Here is a 21377-nt window from a genome sequence, read left to right as displayed (position 1 = left end):
CTGTGCTGGGAATGCCTCATAAAGTCTGTTTTTGGGCCCCTGTAAGGGTCATTGATTTGGATACATCTCACATTAATCAACATTTCAGTTATAACATCGATATAATGGCTTAGCTGCAAAGTTCATCTTATCCTCGCCTGGTATAGCAGGTGGTGCAGCTGTAAACCGTGCAAGTGACCACTCTGTTTACTAATGTGCTTTATCCACTGAGTCGATGCTCAGTTTTGCCAAGGAGAAAGTCCTACATGTTGCCAAGCTGGTCCGTACACTGATGTCCATTTGCCAGATGAAAGGAATACATAAATGTGCTTTACTTTAATAACGAGGGCTGACAGACACGGGGGGGGGGGGGGGTGTTGTTTCCAAATGTACCAGATATAGAGTCTGAATCACTATGGATGAACAATGCCAGAACACGCCCGTGACAATCTCCAATCCACATATTCTACTCCACTAAAATAGTATAGATTTTAAAATACTTTTTTTTCCTCTTTTTCTATTTTGTTTAAATATTCTGAAACCCAGTAGTTTTAAATGTAAAAGGAAAAGAAATCCCTTTCCTCTTCCAACCTGAAGTATCTCCTCTCTCTCTCTTTTTTTTTTTATTTTTCCCTCCCTTTTTTTATTTTTTTATTTTTACGTGTAACATCATTAGTAGTAGTTTGTAGTATTAGTATCATCATCAATACTATATATTACTGTCGAACAATAAAAATGTTTGGTCCTTTGGTCCCTTGGGGTGAAAGGTTTTTCAGTTGCACTGTAGCTATGGAAACATCCGCGACCACAGACGGCCCCGAGTTCCATGCTTGCTGAGAGACGGGGACAGACGAAAGGAGAGAAGGAAGAAGAGAAGGAAGTCTGCTGGCGGCACAGAGGAGCGATTCATCCACTGCGTTTCCCTTTGATCTTTAAGTTTGAACCCTCATTTGTCCAGTATAATTAAAAGCTGGAAGCGCCTCTTCCTTGATATAGCATATGTGTATATAATATGGATATAGAAATCTATTTGCTCTGGATGCTATTTTTTTGTTTGTTGCGTAACTGATGACTCGAGTCTCAGCGAAAGGAGTTCTGGAGCGCAAAAGTCCTGGTGGTTCGGGATTTCCCGCTCTGTTCCTGCCTTGTCTTTCTTACGCTGTGCTGCTTGTCTATGGCGTGCTGCTTCCGTCAGTTCTCTCCACTCCGCTGAACAGCTTTGTAAGTAAATGCTGATATGTCTTCGGAAAGAAAAAAAAAAAAACCTTTCATCTTCTTTTTTTTTTTATCTTGTTTTATTTATTTTTAAAGAAAAAAACTGCACTCCTTTTGAGATGTCAATCTTCAAAACCTGGAAGAGAAAAAAAAGGTTTTTCTTTCAAAAACATCTTTGACTGAACATGACAGTAAATCAATTACCTCCTTATAACACCGGGCCAACATTAGGCTTTTATCATTTTATCATTAAATAAAAAATTATAAATGAAACCAGTTGAAACTAAGTCAATTTCCATTTTAAAAAACTGCACAGAACATTTTGCCCCACAGTCTTAAACCTCCAAATGCCATAACAAAAGTCCAGTTATCTTTATTTATAGACCACCTTAAAAGCTAAGAGTCGTTGGCTAAAGTGCTTTACAGTAAAATTAAATGATTTAATCCTTGTAAGTTATAAAACACAAAAAACAAAAAAGTTATAAAAAGATAAACCATGAGATAAACCATAGACTAAAACATGGAATAAATGAAATAAAATAAAGGGGCAACATGACAAAAACATGACTAAATGCTAAAGACCTCAAAGGACTCAAAACGTCGGAAAAACACATGATTTGCTAAATGAGATTTTAAAAAGCTATTCCACTGTCATCTTTGAAGCCCATCTGAGGCCTTGGAATGTGTAAGAGCAACTGACTAGAGGATCTTAAGGCTGTGGAAAATGAGGCAAAGCAGGTCAGAAATATGACTTGGTGACAAGCCACAAATATTAATAAAACCTGAATTTCAATTCTGTATTTAACATGGCTGTGCCAAAGCTGTCAAGAATGAGGCACGAGTGAGAAGGACAGAAAAATCTGCAGTGTGCTACTGTCCCTTGTCTCATCCCCTTTAACTTAAGCACCACGGATCCCTCCAGAGTAGTCCCAGCGTGTGGTGGGAGGCGCTGGGTACCTGTGCTGCTGAAGACAGCCCGGCGTGGTTCCAGCTCTGTCAGTAGGGGCGGCTGGCGTCCTTCGGCCGCTTTAACTGTACTTTCAACCGCTTCATGCCGATCTGGAAGCCGTTCATGGCCTGGATGGCAGCCTGTGCGCTCGCCGGGTTATCGAAGCTCACGAAGCCTGAGCAAAGGCAGACAGAGCAGAGGACGAAGGAGTCACGGCCTGCCAGCCCACGCAGGCCAGGAGACACGGCCAACGCTTCACGCTTCAATCAACTCTCTTCCCGTGTGAACTTTTCCTGAGATTGTTCTCTTCTGGCATGAGCAAGTCTTATTTAAAAAAAAAAAAAAAAAAAAAAAGATCTGTTGCAATAGGACATAAATGGAAAACTAGACAGACTTTGCTGAATGGGTAAGCACTCTGACTAGGATCTCCATGTACCACAATCCTCCTGTCTCCTGGGAGCCCATCATCCTTGGAGGGAGGGGTGGCCCGAGCACCCCCCTTTCAAGTTTACATATAAAGAAAAGCAGTTGGACCTTAGGGAAGCGAAACAAAGGGACGTGGGTCGATATCTACGCACGCCACCGCTTTTGTTCACGTGACGGCCAGGGCTCAGGCCCCCGCCCTGCGCCTCCACCGTAGATTAATAACCCTGTGAAGTGCCCCCTCTTCTGACCTGACAGTGCATGTTAAGTGCATAGTGTATAAGTCAATAGCACAAATGAGCCCTCTCGCACACATTTATGTTATTAAGGTCCCTCTGGAGAGTGCAGCCAGGATTAGTTTCGGCCTGGGAAGAGCCGCTCCCTGGAGGAATACCAGATGCTGATTTGTAATGACTGCTCTGGTTTCTCCAACCCTCGTCTTTGCAAGAAGGCATCAAAAATCCTCAACATGGCTGTGTGGTAGTTTGTGGGTTGAGTACATGCTTTTCCAACATGTATTAATTAATTCTTTTATTTATAGCCATGGCCCCTTTTTAACACACCCAGCTTTGTGGGCATTAGTGCAGACTCCCCAGTGACATCTAGTAAAATTCAAATGTCCATAAAAATGCATTCAATATGTTTAAAAAGATCCGTCTACACCAACATAAAAACTCAGCCTGCTCTTTTGCCAGAGAAATTCACACTTTTCAAATGCATTATTTATAAGACTCACAGACAATTATCACAGGTCTTGGATTAATAAGCAATTTACCTCTCTGGCTGTTTCTCTGAACCTCTCTCATTACCTCAGTTAATAGTCTAATACCACCACTACTCTGGACTGATGTGTGCAAAAGAAGAATTACCATTTTACAGCCTTACCAGAGGGCTGCCGAAGAAAAAAAGACTGAGACTATTTAATTATTTAGCATGTGATGAGCATTAATTGTACTAATTATATTATGAGAATTATACCACACAGTGCATATGCAAACACACATTACTATTAGCACAATAATTCTGCATTTTTTCGTACTTTTCCCACAAACCCCGGTGCAAACTACTCACCAAAGCACTTGCTCTGGTTGGTAGCCCTGTCCATAAACACCTTGGAGGAGATCACTGTGCCAAAGGGCAAAAACATCTGCATGAGTTCGTTATCGCCGAACTCCTGTGGTAGATGGTAGATGAAGAGATTGCAGCCCTCAGGCCCTGAAGCAAAGCAACGGCATTAGATTGTGGATTAAATGGAAACCTGTGTCCCAAGGGAGACTGTAGCTCGAAATTCAAAAGCCTCAAAAAAGATTCAGAACAGGTCCATGCGTACAGGCCATAAGATACGCCACACTGATGCCTGAATACTATTACAGTATGGATTAAACATCGACTTGAACATTTCCCAAGGGAAAGTGATGCATGAATTTTAAAATGGTGATAGAACATATTTCAGTAGGTTTTTTTTCCCCATATCAATTCTTCAAATTCCAAATGAGCAAGTCTTCACTTTATTTTACAAGTCTTTATTTATGTGGTATTTTTATGGTATTTATGCAAATGTGGGCTTGGGTATTCTTATTATTATCGTCACAAAAGCAGGGCCCTCACTCTCACCTTCTCTTTGTTGTTGCTGTTGAATGACCTGGGCTGGCTGTGGCAAGGTTTGGCCAATAGGGGTCAGTGTGGTCGCCGGATAAATTGCTACCAAAGAAGCAAAGAGGAAACAGAGCAAGTTAAGTCAGGCTCAGAAAGAGCAGAGGCTTGTCATACGAAGCTGAATGTGGGTTTTTACTAAAATCTACTTAAATGTCACTTGGTTGTCCTCAGCTATGTAGACTCTCGCACAATATACTTCACTGTGTCATAGTCATTGCAACTAAGCACAACCACTGAGTGGTAGCAAAGGCATCTCGACGTGCCTTGCAAAACACTGCACACGGAAGAAATTATATTTCAAGAATTTCAAATACTACAAGGGTTTGCACCATGAATACAGCTGCATGGTCATTTCCACTCAAAATCAAGGCGAAACATGGCAACCTTAAGCTTATCAAAAGTTCTCTGTGATAATAGTCTTATATTTAAATTCTTGGAGCATATTGAGGAGATCTTAATTTCTGTTAATTAAGCTCTTCTCAATAATTTCTGGGTTTGTACATTTATTCATAGAGCAGATTTTAAAGGAGCTATAATGAGTAACCAGATTTTAATAATAAATGATTTACAAAACATCAAAAAAGCATCATTTCACCACGGAAGCCATCAAAAAGGAATTGCTTCTGAAACAGCTTTTCAAAGGCCTCAGTTGGCATAGATTTTATCATCAGCACCGACAGTGAACTCAGACAAACATCTGCCCTTATGTCTCTCTCTGCTAGCGAGGCAAGGTGGCGAGGTGGTATTGAGACGAGTAGGGGTACCTGTATACTGTTGCACCCCGGTGAAGGCCTGCTGGAGGGTGTCGGCCGCGGTGGGGCTCTGGGTGGAGTAGGGGGGCAGGCCGTTGGCGTAGACGGCCTCCACAGCTGGGTGGCCGTTAGGCTGGTGAGGGATGCCAGCGAAGCCGTTGACGATAGGCGTGACGATGCTCGGGACGGCCGGCGATGTGATGCTGGTGGGAGGTGAGCTGAGGCCTGCTGGGAAACGAACGTCATGTGTGTAGCACCCGCCACACACACACGTACAAGCACCTCGGCACAACCAAGCACACACTACAGGTGCTCTCAGTACAAAGAAACAAGAGAGAAAAACATGAAAAAAGAGGCTAGGCCTAGATTAGACATGACATTTTTCTAGTGATAATTAATGTATTTATTAGTTATTAGTGTATGTTTTTACTTTATACATTTGCAGTTGTTCAGATAATAATTTTTCGAATACATATGGTCCACAGGCTAGCAAGCATGTTTAGTTTTCAAAGGAATCTACAGTAAACATTTTCTGGATGGTTTCTCAACTCTTGAAATGTTATAAATGATGTTATTTAGCTGGCATTCATTTATGAGTTTAGCTTCCAGTTTGTACTCTGTAGCTGTTGTAACATTCATATAACACATATTACATGATTAAAATATTGGCACATAACATGTTCATTAGAATTATTATAAATAAGGATGATTATGGCATACTTCATCACCTACAAGTGGACTGAGCACTAGGGCGGAGGACCTGAAGCTGTGACTCTGACAGGTTGTCTGTGTGGTGCTATTGCGGAGAAAAAAGATGAAGGAAAAGAAAAAAAACCCTCCCATTTCACAATGCGCACGTGAAAGCCAGAGACGCAGAGAGCGGTCATCGCGGAAACCCCCCGGCAGACCTCAGCCTCCCTCACGATGCCGCTCCAGAACGGCGAGCCCCGTTGCGAAGTGACTTCGACTGTGCTCTGAAGCGTGCTATCCTAAGCAGCCTGGCCCACCAACACCGAGCACATGACAACATGGGTTCTTAATAAGACCTGAGCCGTGTAATACAGCCGCCGTGCTGACAGTCCCTCTGCCCACGGTTCTGACCGCAGGGAGTTTAAGCAGGCAGCAGAGAGCTCCCCAGTCTCGTCTGCACTGTTCTCTGCTCTTAAACCACGAGCGATTTTTTGTCTCTCACACACCACGTCGACAAATTAGATGACGGCCCGACTCGCTCTTTTCAGAGCTCAGGAGACCGCCGACGTCCGGGGGGATTCGACGGCCTGGCTGCACCAAGCCACACGTGCTGTAGCAGTGGAAAGTCATCCCATCACCACCGCGCACGTGTGTGTGTGTGTGTGTGTGTGTGTGTGTGTGTGTGTGTGTGTGTGTGTGTGAGAGAGGTGCACAGGAGTCTGAGGGAACAGACAGCACATCTCACTTATGATCTCAGCAAACTTGGAGCGAATGTAAACCGCTTGGCAAAACCACTTGGGTTTGGAAAATTGCTCTTGTAGGTAGACGGGTTGTGTTTAGGCCAGGGGGGTATAGATACGGGATGAGAGGGAACTAATTTACTGGTGTAATATGCACCCAGCTGATGTGTCTTCAGCTGCATGCATTCACCCAGTATGAGCAACAGAACTTGAAACAACAAGTTAATTTATTTGAGAGACGAACACGCTACATGTGCTAAATCAGCTGTTCTTTATAAAGTACGAGAAGGGTCATACATACAGGCTATCCAAATGAGAGCTGACATGTCATTTATCACTGAAATTCATTGAATTTATTATTCAAAATTATTAGATTTACACTTACATGTCTGTATTGGGTTTACTGGGTGTGTGCTTATCTGTGGCCACGTAATACAGGAATCTTGTGTGCATTAAATAAATGTTTATATTTCTAAGTCATTTTCCTGTCCTTGTCCAGAGTCCAAAATAGATCCTGCTCCTCCCATTTCAGAAGAGGTAGATTAGAAAATTAATTTCTTTGAGGGATGAACCTCCTGTTTGAAAACAGAAAACGGAAAAAATTCGATAAGTTAATATTTTGCGGAAAAAGATCTGTCACCAATGAAGGTTTGTAATGTGCCATGTAATTATTGCATAAATATTCCCTGTGTTAAAGAAAGGAAGTGTAATTGGATTTGCATTATCGAAGCCAACTCCCTGCGAGCAGCTCTGATTTACCACCTAGAGGGACTATGGCAGAGAATTATGCACGAAAAGGATTTAACGTGCGAAGAGTGTGTGCGTTATACCCCTGACACACACATACAGACACAGAACCCTTACTGTAGGTCTGCGTGCGTTATACCCCTGACACACACATACAGACACAGAACCCTTACTGTAGGTCTGCACGCACTATACCCCTGACACACACTATACCCCTGACACACACATACAGACACACACATACAGACACACACATACAGACACACACATACAGACACAGAACCCTTACTGTAGGCCTGCACACACTATACCCCTGACACACACATACAGACACAGAACCCTTACTGTAGGCCTGCACACACTATACCCCTGACACACACATACAGACACAGAACCCTTACTGTAGGCCTGCACACACTATACCCCTGACACACACATACAGACACAGAACCCTTACTGTAGGCCTGCACACACTATACCCCTGACACACACATACAGACACAGAACCCTTACTGTAGGTCTGCATGCACTATACCCCTGACACACACTATACCCCTGACACACACATACTAACCCCTGACACACGCTATACCCCACACATACAGACACAGAACCCTTACTGTAGGCCTGCACACACTATACCCCTGACACACACTATACCCCTGACACACACATACTAACCCCTGACACACGCTATACCCCACACATACAGACACAGAACCCTTACTGTAGGCCTGCACACACTATACCCCTGACACACACTATACCCCTGACACACACATACTAACCCCTGACACACACATACAGACACACACATACAGACACAGAACCCTTACTGTAGGTCTGCATGCACTATACCCCTGACACACACTATACCCCTGACACACACATACTAACCCCTGACACACGCTATACCCCACACATACAGACACAGAACCCTTACTGTAGGTCTGCACACACTATACCCCTGACACACACATACAGACACAGAACCCTTACTGTAGGCCTGCACGCACTATACCCGACACACACATACAGACACAGAGCCCTTACTGTAGGTCTGCATGCACTATACCCCTGACACACACTATACCCCTGACACACACATACTAACCCCTGACACACGCTATACCCCACACATACAGACACAAAGCCCTTACTGTAGGCCTGCACACACTATACCCGACACACACATACAGACACACACATACAGACACAGAGCCCTTACTGTACGCCTGCACACACTATACCCGACACACACGTATAGACACACACATACAGACACAGAGCCCTTACTGTAGGTCTGCGTGCGCTATACCCCTGACACACACATACAGACACAGAGCCCTTACTGTAGGCCTGCACATTCACTAGTTAATGCCCAAACCTTTTTCCATTCCTGTCCATCTATATAGCTTTTTTTCTTTAGACTGCATCTAGTTGTAGAAAACTGCAAAACCATGAGCTGTTCTGTTTTGCCCTGAAGTGACAGGAGATGCAAAGTTGCAAACACATAAATAAGTAATATTAGCCAACGCTTGCGTAAAATGTAGATTACAGAGTATCTCAGAGACAGTTAGCATGAATAAGCCACTTATTTAATGCTAACTTGCTTGTTAACAAGTTACTTCTCATGATAAGTCATACCAGCCCACAAACTCATCGCCATAGTGTGCCTGCATCAGTATCGATCATCATGATATTCAGTTTCTTGTTGTCCTCAAATATATTGGTTTTGCTCATTCATTGTGTTAAGCTACAAATGTGCCACACATTTAAGATAGATGTGTGTTTGTAGTTTACTGGCTGTAGTGCTAGTGTGAGTCTGAGAGATTGTTCCATTGCTGGAGACACTGGAAGAAGTCTGAGAGCTCATAAGACATGACCACAGGACCACAAGAATGACCCAACATATGTGCACATGGGAAGAGGACAATCAAGGTCAGTTTGAACACACAAGACACAAGTTTGAATGCCTATGTACCTTATTTTACAAAATTTATATATATTAATTTATTGAATTCATTTATGCTTAGCTATGTCTTCATGTATGCATCTATCTATCTATCTATCTATCTATCTATCTATCTATCTATCTATCTATCTATCTATCTATCTATCTATCTATCTATCTATCTATCTATCTATCTATCTATCTATCTATCTATCTATCTATCTATTTCTTTTATCTAGTCCTCCACACAGGACCCCACCTGGGTCTTCTGTGTTCTCCTACGCTATCCGAATTCATGCAGCCCTGGGGTCTTCAGCAGCAGTTATCTCCAGCAACAGCTATCAATCTATGAGACCGCGAAACACTCAAGGTGAATCTCCCCTCTCCCATTACGAGCGTGCACAACTGATCGAGCTTCTCCACTGAATCACAGATAGTGTGTCAGACACCTCATTAACTCAGACTGTTGCTTTAAACACAAACGCGCGCATATGCTCCAGCACAGAGCGCCCCGGAACCATCTGTGGAGGGTTCAGGATGGAGGGTTTACGCACGCACCCGACGAACACAGTGGAGCCAATGTCAGGCCGCGAAGTTCAGAGACGGGCGAACAACAGGACGAGCACGCTCGCGCGGTTCCAACTCATTTGACGCGGGCACTGGCGATTAGGCCCCTCTATTCCCTCTCATTGTGTTTCCTTCCGCAGTTTCGGAGCTTGCACCTGCTGAACATTTCTCCAAACAAACAACAACGACAACAAAAAGAAATATGGTGCCCATCTCCATGCGTCGTGGTTCAGATACGTGCTGTAATGGAGGCCACCATATGGGCAGGAGCGCACGCACCATCGAGCTTAAGTGTCTTACATCTGTTGAGGGAGCATATATGCCATTGTTTTTCCAAAAAAACCCCTTAACCTTTCTGCCCGCCTGGTCCACCCTGCTGATGCATGCACACGTGCAGTGGATTACTGCGCTTGCCGAGGCGTGTGCGGGTGACGAAATAGGTTAAGAAGTCACAAACTGTGTTACGAAGCACACATCCGTAGCTGTGTGTTTGCTTGGGAAAGTCTAGTCTGCTTACTGCGTTACCACAGTGTTCAAAAGGTCACTGTTGTAGGTATAACACTTTGATGTAATCAAAGTAGGGCACTTTTTTTGGGGGGCTTAGCTGCAAGGAAGTAATACATGTAGTGTATCTGAGGAAAAGCACTGATAACATCTTCTCTATTTCTTGTCTATCTGACATCTTTGTGACTTTGACATCACAGTATAATTGGTTCAAAATCTTCTTACAATGTCTGTATGTGTGTGTGTGTGTGTGTGTGTGTGTGTGTGTGTGTGTGTGTGTGTGTAGGGGAGTGGATGGGTGTGTGGATGTGTTTTTCTTCTTCAAAACAGATCCAAGTTTCTGTTTAAATTCAGGAAGCTAAACATGTCTTACTGTCCAAAGAACTTTTCCCAAGAAATACCAAGAGCTCTCAGGTTGATTTGAGAAGCATTCTCGACTATATTTGAGACTCTACAATTTTGTTTATGTTCCCACAGTGAATTCTACACCAGTCATAAACAGTGTGTGTGTTTATGTGTGTGCGTGTGTGTGCATGTGAGCCTGTGATCATGTGTGGCAGCTGCGTTGAATAAGCCAGCAAGATGCAAATGAATGAATGAATGAAAAAAAACAAACATGACTATCTTATTTATTGTGGTCCTTGGAATATTTTCAATGCTATCTTGACAAAGATTAATAATGCAACAGATTCCAATAGGTTCGATAATAGCCAATCAGTGGCGTGGAGCACACTGAGGAGCGTGTCGGATGCGGCGCATAACTCAGCTCTTCTTCTGGACACAGCAGGACTTCACAGCACTGCCAGTCCCTTTCAATTAAGTCAGCGCAAGAAAGACCAATTCGCCTCGCCAGTCGCATGGCATATTAATCTGACATTGATCCCAGTCAGAACGGCAAGAAGTCAAACAGAAAACCACAGCTGTAATATACGGAGCTCACCAGTGTTTGGAAAAAAAGAATTACAATCTGAACAGGACTGATGATTCTGTCAGCGGTATAAGATGTGACTTGAGTATTGTTTTATTCATTTTTTAAGATGAACCATTTGGAGTTTTAAGATTTGTGTTTTTTTTTGTTTTTTGGAGCGAAGACAGACTACAAACGATCCCTCCGATGAAACTGTGATCTGGTCGGGATGGGCTTCGCCTCGCCCCCAGCCCACTGACAGGAACCAGGGCCCACCAACTTTTCTCATTTCAACATCTCAACACTTCTCATGTTCACATATATACACATATATTCTTTTCACACAGATAACTTGCTGTTCTAACCTACTATGATGTCAAAGGGTAACCAGTCAGTAATGTGCTCCGATTTCAACATAATCTTGAAATTGTGATGTTTATTTCTATTACTTGGTGTCTATTGTTTTATTATTCATTACTTGTTCCTTATTCATTTGCATTATTCATCCTGATTTGATCAGTTCACTTGAATGTTGCTTACTTCATGTTTATAGTAAAGAAATTATTAACCAGTCCCAGTTGTGTTTACTAAAATCCTCTATGAAGCAATTAGACAAAATACATTAAAGTCAGTAGTTTGTAACTTCAATAAAATTAATGTTCATGTTGTTAATCAAGGAATTAAATTGACTATCCAATTGCTTCATCCATCCTAGGGTTTGATACTTTGTTTACAAACTTCATTCTAAGACCACGAGGTAGAAACTGTTAGTAAATGTGTGATTTTCTTTTGTTTAATCGATTCGTGGTGGATTTTAGTAGAACGTCCTACAAGAACTATTTTTCCCCATTGTAAAAGCAAAGACTGTTGAATATGTATGAGCTAAGCCACGTCCTTTCCCCAACCTGAGAAATAACTGAGACGATCTGACCCCCCACTCAGTGTGAAGTGTGTAGCAGGGATGAGTGGGCATGCAGTGAGGGGTGGTTGTCTGTGAGTGACTCCACCCGTCACTTCTTGTTCAGTGAAGTTAATACTCAAACATTCTTTTTTTTTAAACCAAGTCAGTAGCCTCTCACCAAGAGGTCAGAACAGACTCGACTTCCATGTTACCCCATTTTATTCCTTATATTTTCTTTGTTTTGTTGGTTCTGCTTAATGTCTTATATTTTAGTTCGTGTCCGTCGGAATTTGTTCATCTTTGCTTATATCAAGCAAACTGGCCTTGCTGTGTTGATTGGGACTGCAGTTTCATCGTATGGCCAGCGATAAACCGGTCCAGAACCGTCATCAAAGCAAGAATGTGACGCATGGCCACTGATAGCCAAAACTCCTACTTCTGAAAGCCTGCTCGAAAAAGTCCAGGACTCCCGAACTGATTCAGCTCCAAAAATCCACTCCAGCAGGTCCAGAAGAGCGGTCGCCTCATCGCCATCGGCACACGTCTCTCCGGCAAGGTTAAGCCGGCAGTTGGATGGGAAACACTCTCTCTCTCTATGCCACATTATTACTGTAACTCTACTGTTAACCAAATTAGATCGGTTAACTCTCTCCTCCCACTGGCGAACTACAATAGTTCTCCCTCGTCTCACAAGTTTCTTCTTCTCTTCCAAGTCTTCCTGTTATACTTTCATTCATGCTCTCTCGCCACCAGTCTGGTTTGGTCAGTAAGTTTCTGTTTGTTGGTTGTAGTTTGGTTTGACTGCCCAGTTGATCATTTTTACAGATTACTTAAACAGTTTTCTTTTTCCCCCTCATTAGTTTGTCACTTGGTCCACCTACAATCCTAATCGTTGATTTTTGCATGTTCTCCTATCTCTGTTTATTCAATAACTCAAGAGTGATATCCTAATGTTTGGTAGATGGGAAATAATCACATTATCAAACTGGCAACTTCCATGAGTTGAGACTCAATTAATAATCATTAACAAATTAATTAAAATGAATTCGTTTTCCCGGTTAATCAGGGAGGTGCCCCAATTAATCTGAGCAATCACAATTGGCAATTTCTAAAAGTGTTAAACTACTACATATTGTTGAATGTTTATGAACATTTATCTAATGTACAGAATAGCTCAATGAATAGCTCATATTCTATAACTGTTTTTAATTATTAATTTAAAAAAATGTAATAATCAGGTCATATTTATTATTTATGTTATTTAAAAGTGGATAAATCTTTTTTAATTAGCTATTTGAGAAAGCCTTGTGTGAATTTTAAATCTATGTGAGTGTTCTGTCTGCACACCCTTTGTTCACATAACACACAAAGGTAATTGTTTGCACCTCCTCACATCTGCTATGATGCAGAATGCCTTATGTCATATACCATGAAATATGGACTATTGCTAGGTCCAGTTCTTTGTAGCAATGTTTGAGATACTTATTGAAGCAGTTTGAGGCCAAAATATTCTCCTGTGTGCTAAAAAGCTATCAAAGCACCAAATTCCACTGTAATTGGTGGTGGACTCAGAGTTTTGCATCTACTATAGCTATTGGCTTGCTGGGCCATGAGCTGGTAAATACTGACAGTATCAAATTTGGTGTAGAATCCGTACTTCCCTGAGCTGACTTGCATGTCCCTAAATCAGCTTGCATTTGATTGCCATTTTTGAAGCACCCTCATTGCTCAGGACAAACACACACCCTGTGATGCTTGTGCCTTGACAAGGCACTTGACAAATTGCAGTCTGTGTCTGGTATGTAATTTTAGGAGCAGAATGAGAATACCTGCATGTAACATCACACATGAATGCATGCGGCGTTCAACCGGAAAGGTGACTAACAACCATGCATGTCACATTTAATTGGGCAGCTCAACCCTTGCTGAATGGTAATTTGATGTAACATCAAACCTCACACGGACAATGGGCCAACGCGGCCCTTTAGACACATTAGCACACGACATTTTTTGCTACTTTGTAGCAAAAAATGGCACCGTATTTATTTAACTTAAAGTCATTGACTGTTTTGATAATGTCGGAAAACTCCCAGTGCAGATGATTGGCTGGTTATATTTTGCGCTATATTTACATATGGGTCAAGAAAAGAAAAATTGCATCATCATCAAATGCTGCGAGTACACATGAAAGTTGCTGTCAATTCTCCCTCTTAAACATCACATCACGGGGGGTGTCTGATGTGCTCAGTGTGAGGGGCTTCCAGGCCAAGGTCGAAAGGCTTGTCTGTTCCTGCATACATCACCCATATCTTAGAAAATAACTAAGTAGAACAAAGTGCATGGTAAGCATGCTCCTGAGTGTAACCCAGATGCCACATACACACCGTTCTTCGGCTATATTCAACACCAGTGCTGGGCCCCTTCAGCTGGGAATGGTCTCACGCTCTCCCTACTACAACCCAACCAGTTCAACGGCAGCTGACTAACATCATGGAGAGCTGAGCCGAGAGTGTAAAGGGGATCCCCAGAACTCAAACCGAAGCACCCTCATCACCCCAGCCCCAAGAGAGAGGAAACAACGCACCCTCATCACCCCAGCCCCAAGAGAGAGGAAACAACGCACCCTCATCGCCCCAGCCCCAAGAGAGAGAAAACAACGCACCCTTATCACCCCAGCTCCAAGAGAGAGGAAACAACGCACCCTTATCACCCCAGCCCCAAGAGAGAGGAAACAAAGCACCCTTATCACCCCAGCCCCAAGAGAGAGGAAACAACGCACCCTTATCACCCCAGCCCCAAGAGAGAGGAAACAACGCACCCTTATCACCCCAGCCCCAAGAGAGAGGAAACAACGCACCCTCATCACCCCAGCCCCAAGAGAGAGGAAACAACGCACCCTTATCACCCCAGCCCCAAGAGAGAGGAAACAACGCACCCTCATCACCCCAGCCCCAAGAGAGAGGAAACAACGCACCCTCATCACCCCAGCCCCAAGAAAGAGGAAACAACGCACCCTCATCACCCCAGCCCCAAGAGAGAGGAAACAACGCACCCTTATCACCCCAGCCCCAAGAGAGAGGAAACAATGCACCCTTATCACCCCACCCCTAAAAGAGAGGAAACAACGCACCCTTATCACCCCAGCCCCAAGAGAGAGGAAACAATGCACCCTTATCGCCCCAGCCCCAAGAGAGAGGAAACAACGCACCCTTATCACCCCACCCCTAAAAGAGAGGAAACAACGCACCCTTATCGCCCCAGCCCCAAGAGAGAGGAAACAACGCACCCTTATCGCCCCAGCCCCAAGAGAGAGGAAACAACGCACCCTCATCACCCCAGCCCCAAGAGAGAGGAAACAACGCACCCTCATCACCCCAGCCCCAAGAGAGAGGAAACAACGCACCCTTATCACCCCACCCCTAAAAGAGAGGAAACAACACACCCTCATCACCCCAGCCCCAAGAGAGAGGAAACAACACACCCTTATCACCCCACCCCTAAAAGAGAGGAAACAACACACCCTCATCACCCCAGCCCCAAGAGAGAGGAAACAACGCACCCTTATCACCCCAGCCCCAAGAGAGAGGAAACAACGCACCCTTATCACCCCAGCCCCAAGAGAGAGGAAACAAATTTTGGCTGCTCACCAAGAGTCTGATGAAACTCACCCGACACCGGGGTCATGGGGGTGGGCGGGAGGCTGTTGATGTTGAGGGCCCCCATTTGGTGGATTTGGGTGGCGGGGAAAGCCACGCTGGGCGTCAGGTAGCCGCCATGGCTGGCCGCCATGAGGGCCGCCTGCTGCTGCATCAGCTGCTGGAGGAAAGGAGAGAGAGAGAGAGAGAGAGAGAGAGAGAGAGAGAGAGAGAGAGAGAGAGAGGGAGACTTTTACTAAAAAGGAGCAGGCAATATGGTGGCGTGATGGATGGCAGCGATTGATAGCTAGGAGAAAGTGGAGTGGAGAAAGAGAGAAAAATGTGTCAACCTATGTTTAGTGACAGCGTCCATCGTCCTAGTCAGGGAGCTGTCACAAGCCTCTGGAAACGTTTCAGCGGCTGTCGCTCTGACTTTTTCCAATGCCGGAATTGACATGCATATTCTTGTAGTCCTTAAGGGACCCGCGAGTTCACAGCCAAGGAGCCGGACTGTATTCATCCTTCCATTTCAGACTTCGGGGTAATGATTTCTTCACGGGGATGATGGAAGCTTCCGTTTGTCATTCCTCTTTCACCATGTGGCAGCCACTGTCAGAAACTCAGGAACCCCTTTGATACATATCAAACTGCCTTAATTACCTCATCGTCACCGTTGGGACACATATCCCGGTGGGGCGGGGGGGGGGTCAGGTTACGGCCCAAAGTTTCAAGCAGAATGTATGGCACTGCAATAATTACCACGTCTATGAAGAAAACTGGAAAAAATGCCTGATAATGAGGCCCCATCTGTGTAGAAATATAATAGTGTAGGTGGTCAAATGGATGACCCCTATTAAGGCCTATTATTAGTTTAGTCCCCTATTGTGGAACAAATGACAAATATACCCGTCCTGCCACTTCACCCACCGATAATCCCGGAGCCTCTCCTCTCTGACGCCGTGCTGGTGACAATATTACCAGGCACATGGCGCTGTGCTCTATACTGTATTTGCATGGAGTCCCTGGATGGGAAAAAGCCAATTATTTTCCCTCAATGCCCCTGTCAGGTAGGCCGAGAGCGGCTGTCCTGCCATCCATAAGCTCTCCCTGCCTATTAACTCCTCCTGTCATTTGCATAATTCTATCAATGTGACCAATGACGATCATCCATTCTGTGGAGAACAAGATGAATTGAGCTTTTAGGTGAAGAGAAGAGAAACAAGAGAGAGCTAAACAAAAGCTTAACGACACGGGAGGAAAAAAAACCCTGCATAATGTGTGGGGGGCATCTGAGGGCCATGACGGCTCTGTGTGGTGTAGAGGCAAGATGCATTTAACAAGTTTAGGCTCTGGCTCTCTCTCTCTCTCTCTCTCTCTCTCTCTCTCTATCTATCTCTCCATCTCTCTGTCAGTCTCTCTGCCCTTACAATCCTGGTGTCGCCACAATCAGGACCTATTGTGCCCATGTCACTGCCGGAGCCACCGGGCTGAATGGGACTTGCAGAGCTAAGCCGACTGCCTCTAGCCGGATGCCGGTCGTGCTAATGCCCTGTAAAAGCAGGAGGGGCAGGCCCAGGGCATGACGCAGAGCAACGCTGGAGGCTTCCACACTCTAACTTCTCACCAACCACGCGCAGCTTGGCTAATGTCTCTTTTCATGGCAGCCGCCAGATTGCTCCAGATAACAACGCGGCGTTCCGTTCGGTTCTCCAGGAATTAAAACACAGCAAATTGGAGGCTCAAGCATGTAATTATGTCGGGGGGGGGGGGGAGCAACATCGATTTGTTCACGGGCGAGGAAAAGGACGAGAGCTAGAGGAGGTGGAAACAAAAAGCACATCGACTGGTGTCGCTGCCACTGTCTTCAAGGCTATTAAAGACCAGCCAAGAAAGTTTGCTTTCCCCCACAAATCCTGCTCATACATTTCAAAACCCTTCTCTTACTTTACTGGCCCTCTCAGACAGATAGCAACTGCCTTCTTCCGGGGAAGAAGCCTTCATCATCAGGGTCACAACCTCTCCTTCCTCCGCAAGCACTAGAAATACCAGAAGTAACGTTCTATAGCGTCGGGGCATCTGTTGATTTATTTATTTATTTACTTTGTTTTTATTGCCGGCTGTTGGCATTAGTTTTCCCTGGTGCCAGCAGGCAATCACCTCTTTATCACCCAGCAATTATCCAGGCAGCCGCACACCGTGGCTACCACACCGCTGCCTGAACTGCACGTGAGCCCTCAGAGCTCGGGTGAGCAGGGGTGAAGACGTGATTGCAGAGATCTGGAATGAGGAGAGCGAGGGAGGAAAAATTGGAGTAGGATGGATGTGAAGACCCTGGGTGTGAAGTTCCCCAGGCTGCCTGATTAGTCTGATCTTTCTTTTGCTCTCTGGGAGCTGTGCTACACCGGAGAGGCTGAACTCGGAGAAACACGGAGCTCTGCAGCTTGGCTGGGCGCTGGGTCTGACTTTAGCTTTTAAGTAAGGCCTCAGCACTGAAGACTCTGGGTACCTAGTGTGGAGATGTGGGTTGTGACACAAGCCTCAGATAATGCGCTGTGCGGTTAACGTGTCAATGAATTAGAGTTCATTTTACCTCCAGAAATAAAACAGGTTGATCTTGGTTATCTCCCACTTTGTGGCTGAGGAGGCTCCTGTTTCTGACCAACAGGGGGTGATGTTGGGCAATAGGAGAGAATGCCCTGTTCCCCCTCTCCAAATGCCAAAACAAACACCCCTCATTTATGCCTGGTCTCGGAGCATGCTGAAGTACTTTCAAATCATTTGTGCGTCATACGAATGTAATGCATCGTCTCTTCCAACCGGCGTCACGTAAAAGGGGCATCTCTGAGCAGCAGGCTGTTATCCAGAGCCCAGGAAAAGTAGCAGCTGAAGATGGCTGCTCATAGAAATGGCATAAGATCAAACACATGAGACAGTGGGCAGACAGGAGGAGAAAGGCTTTTAAAATACATTCACCAGGCTGCCTAAAAGCAAATTAATACCCCCCCCCCCCTCCACTCGCCAGACCTTTCTCGGAAAACACCTAGTTGACATTAGAAAGCTCTTTCTGTGCCCTCCTGCTCTGGTGTCGTATACGAATGGTCAGGTAGGAGTGTAAGGTGCACCTTAGCCTTCTGGCACCGTGCTGTCGACGCTGTTGGCCGCTGCCCCTCCAATTTGCTTTTTCGACCCCACCCCCACCCCCCACCGTCAGCTCTGACTAAAATGCAATTTGCTGGCTGTCAACTCAGTCCACTAATCCACCGCACAGCTGTGTTTGTGAAGGAGATTCTTAATTTGCTCGTCCTCCGTGCGCGTTTCTGAGAGCAAAGTGGCCGGACAGATCTGTATCCGAGCGTCTCGCAGCCATGGCGACATGAAGCAGGACGCCGATGAAACTCTAGGACCGTGGCTCAGAGACACGGGCAATCCAGCTACCCAAATGAGATTCCAACAGCACGTTAAACAGTTTACTGCATCACACACGACTCCACCTGGTAACTCTGAAACTCCAGCCATGTCCAAAATGAATGTTTTTCCAAATCTGTTTGTTTGTTTTTTGTTTGTTTGTTTGTTTGTTTTTTGTCATAGTCACTACAAAAAAAAAAAGTAAGCAAGTGTTCACGTTTCTCTGTCAAACTTTGGCATGGGCTGTGTGCAGTATCATATGGTGGCGTGTGCTGAACGTGTGGGCAGGCAGTCTGTCTGGAACACCGAGGCACACTGACATGTCAGAGCAGGAGACGTGCACGCTGCACGCAGCTCTGACACGCCGGATGAAAGTTCCCTGCCTACCTGTAGGAGTCACGATTGCCTGCTACTCCTGCACACCTGCTTTTGCCCACTTTTCCCATGAACAACCTGCATTTCAGAAATTGTAATGAGGGTGAGTTTATTATCTTTTTGTTGTACTAAAGGAAACTGGCCTGGTAATTACTGTATCTCTGTCCATTCGCGTATTTCCCATGGCCTTCTATGTGTCTGTGATATGAAAATGAGTGTGGTGGATACGATCTCAAAGTCCATATCTGATTCCACAGTTAGTTTTAAGTATCTGCCAATAAATATACAAATTCAAGTTTACAAGACTATTCCGAGTATAGAACAAACATACTGGTGGACCGAAGCTCTAACAGACGTGACTCAGAGCACCTCAATCTCCTAAGTCCCTTTCGCTTTCTTTCATCCGAAGGATCTTGGCACGCGGGGCTAAAAATACTCGGCCGCCTTCCTGACGGAATACTCTGCGTCATTCCGGGCCGGTCGTGAGCGGAGGAGGCCCGGCGAGGGAGCGCGCGGGCAGAGCTGCAGTCGGAGCCGAAGGAGGCGCAGGAGCGTGGGCCGGGACAAGCCGGAGGCTGGGGTCTGCCGAGGAACGCTGGAAGGGACTCACCGCGTGCGCGTAGCTGCTGTAGGCACTGAAGGGCAGGGCGACGGCAGGGTTAAAGATGCCGAACTGACCCACCATCTGCTGCATGCGCCGGATGGTGCGCTCCTTGTCTGTGTCGGCAAATTTGACCACCAGGCTGGACGAGGCACCCTGGACAGAAGAAGAGAGAAGGGCCTTGGTACACTTAACCCTTTGCTTTCCGTAAGTTGTGGGGGCAACTGACGCATCCAGGGGCTTTTGTTTTCATAAAGATTTATCACATGCCATATTTGTCAAATGGAAAAAAAAAAAAAAGATGGCTTCCGTTGCAAACTTTCCAGGCGCAAATACTAGTAAAAACATGACAGTGGTGAAAAAGAAACAAAGACGAAATGTGGTGCTTTTGCGTGTAAAAAGTACACAATTGTTATTTTGTCTGGTTATTTTTTAGAAGACAAATCTTACAGGCAAAACAGATTCGAGTACAAGTTTTCAACCTTTAAGCATTAGCCTGATTGGCACCAAGACATGCAGCTGCTGGTTCTGACCCTTCCACGGCTTTTTAAGTCCTTACCCGATAGAGCTCAACACTGTTTTTGAAAAGTCAAACGGATTAAGGACCGTGTGCAGCTCCCCACTCCAGACTGACATGTCCAGCGCTAGGCGTGTCTGACCTTGGACAGCTGCCTGCTAAGCCTGTCACTTCAATTCTCAGCCATGATGCCGAGGCTGTTTGCGTGAGCAGCTCATACAGTAATTGCGAGCCTCCCATGGCTTTCACTCGACCTTTTGGCGAATGCAGACCCAGCTAATCAATCAGAGCTTCGAGGAGTCCGAGCGAAACTGCACGCGGGGAAAAGAATGTGGGCTGCAGTTCAGGGCGGCATCTGCTTTGTTCCGGAAAGTCGGACACCTGCTTGGGGTGAAGAACCAGCAGAGAAGTGTGGAGGCCAAGAAGGAGCATCAGGACGAACACAAGGGGAGTTGGGAATGTGAATATATATAGAAGAAGTTAGCTTAAGGTGTCTCAGTCTTTCTCCCAAACTTTAGATAAAACTCAAAAGCTCAGCGATGGAGATGGAAAGAATTTCAATGATATGCATTTAAAATACATTATTTATTTACTATTTTTTAGGGCATTTTAAATACTGCGCATCCTGCCTATTTGCATTGCGATAAAAAATCCTGACTTTCAAATTTAAGATCAAACTTACTCGTTTCAACTACAAACGTTTGAATAGGTGAGATGAACATATTCTGTGTCTTTATCACACTTGTTGCCTTTACTTGATCCCACTGAAAGGGCAGGAAGACATCAGCCCAGATAAGCCTGCTGGGACATATCTGAGCCTGTCAATAGCCATCAGGAGCAGGGGAGGAAGAGGGGAGCGT

General features: G+C 45.1%; 1 protein-coding gene across 4 annotated transcripts in view; it reads right to left on the bottom strand.

Moving 5' to 3' along the window:
* Positions 1-361: 361 nt before the first annotated feature.
* Positions 362-21377, bottom strand: part of celf5a (cugbp, Elav-like family member 5a) — a 139236-nt gene continuing 118220 nt past the window's right edge. For 2 of the 4 annotated variants that reach the window (XM_035523373.1, XM_035523374.1), the window contains exons 6-12: positions 20010-20156; positions 15632-15797; positions 4987-5202; positions 4181-4267; positions 3638-3781; positions 2152-2318; positions 362-1330 (exon numbers count right to left, since the gene is read on the bottom strand). In XM_035523373.1, coding sequence (XP_035379266.1) covers positions 2191-2318; positions 3638-3781; positions 4181-4267; positions 4987-5202; positions 15632-15797; positions 20010-20156 — 888 coding nt within the window. In that variant the 3' untranslated portion in view covers positions 362-1330; positions 2152-2190. Of the gene's footprint in view, positions 1331-2151; positions 2319-3637; positions 3782-4180; positions 4268-4986; positions 5203-15631; positions 15801-20009; positions 20157-21377 lie in introns of all 4 variants that reach the window. The other 2 variants (XM_035523372.1, XM_035523375.1) reach the window with 2 other exon arrangements.

This window comes from Electrophorus electricus, chromosome 26 (genome assembly GCF_013358815.1).
Source record: "Electrophorus electricus isolate fEleEle1 chromosome 26, fEleEle1.pri, whole genome shotgun sequence".
Lineage (NCBI taxonomy): Eukaryota > Metazoa > Chordata > Actinopteri > Gymnotiformes > Gymnotidae > Electrophorus > Electrophorus electricus.
The sequence above is the reverse complement of the archived record's forward strand: the minus strand, read 5'-3'. Positions and strand labels throughout refer to the sequence as shown.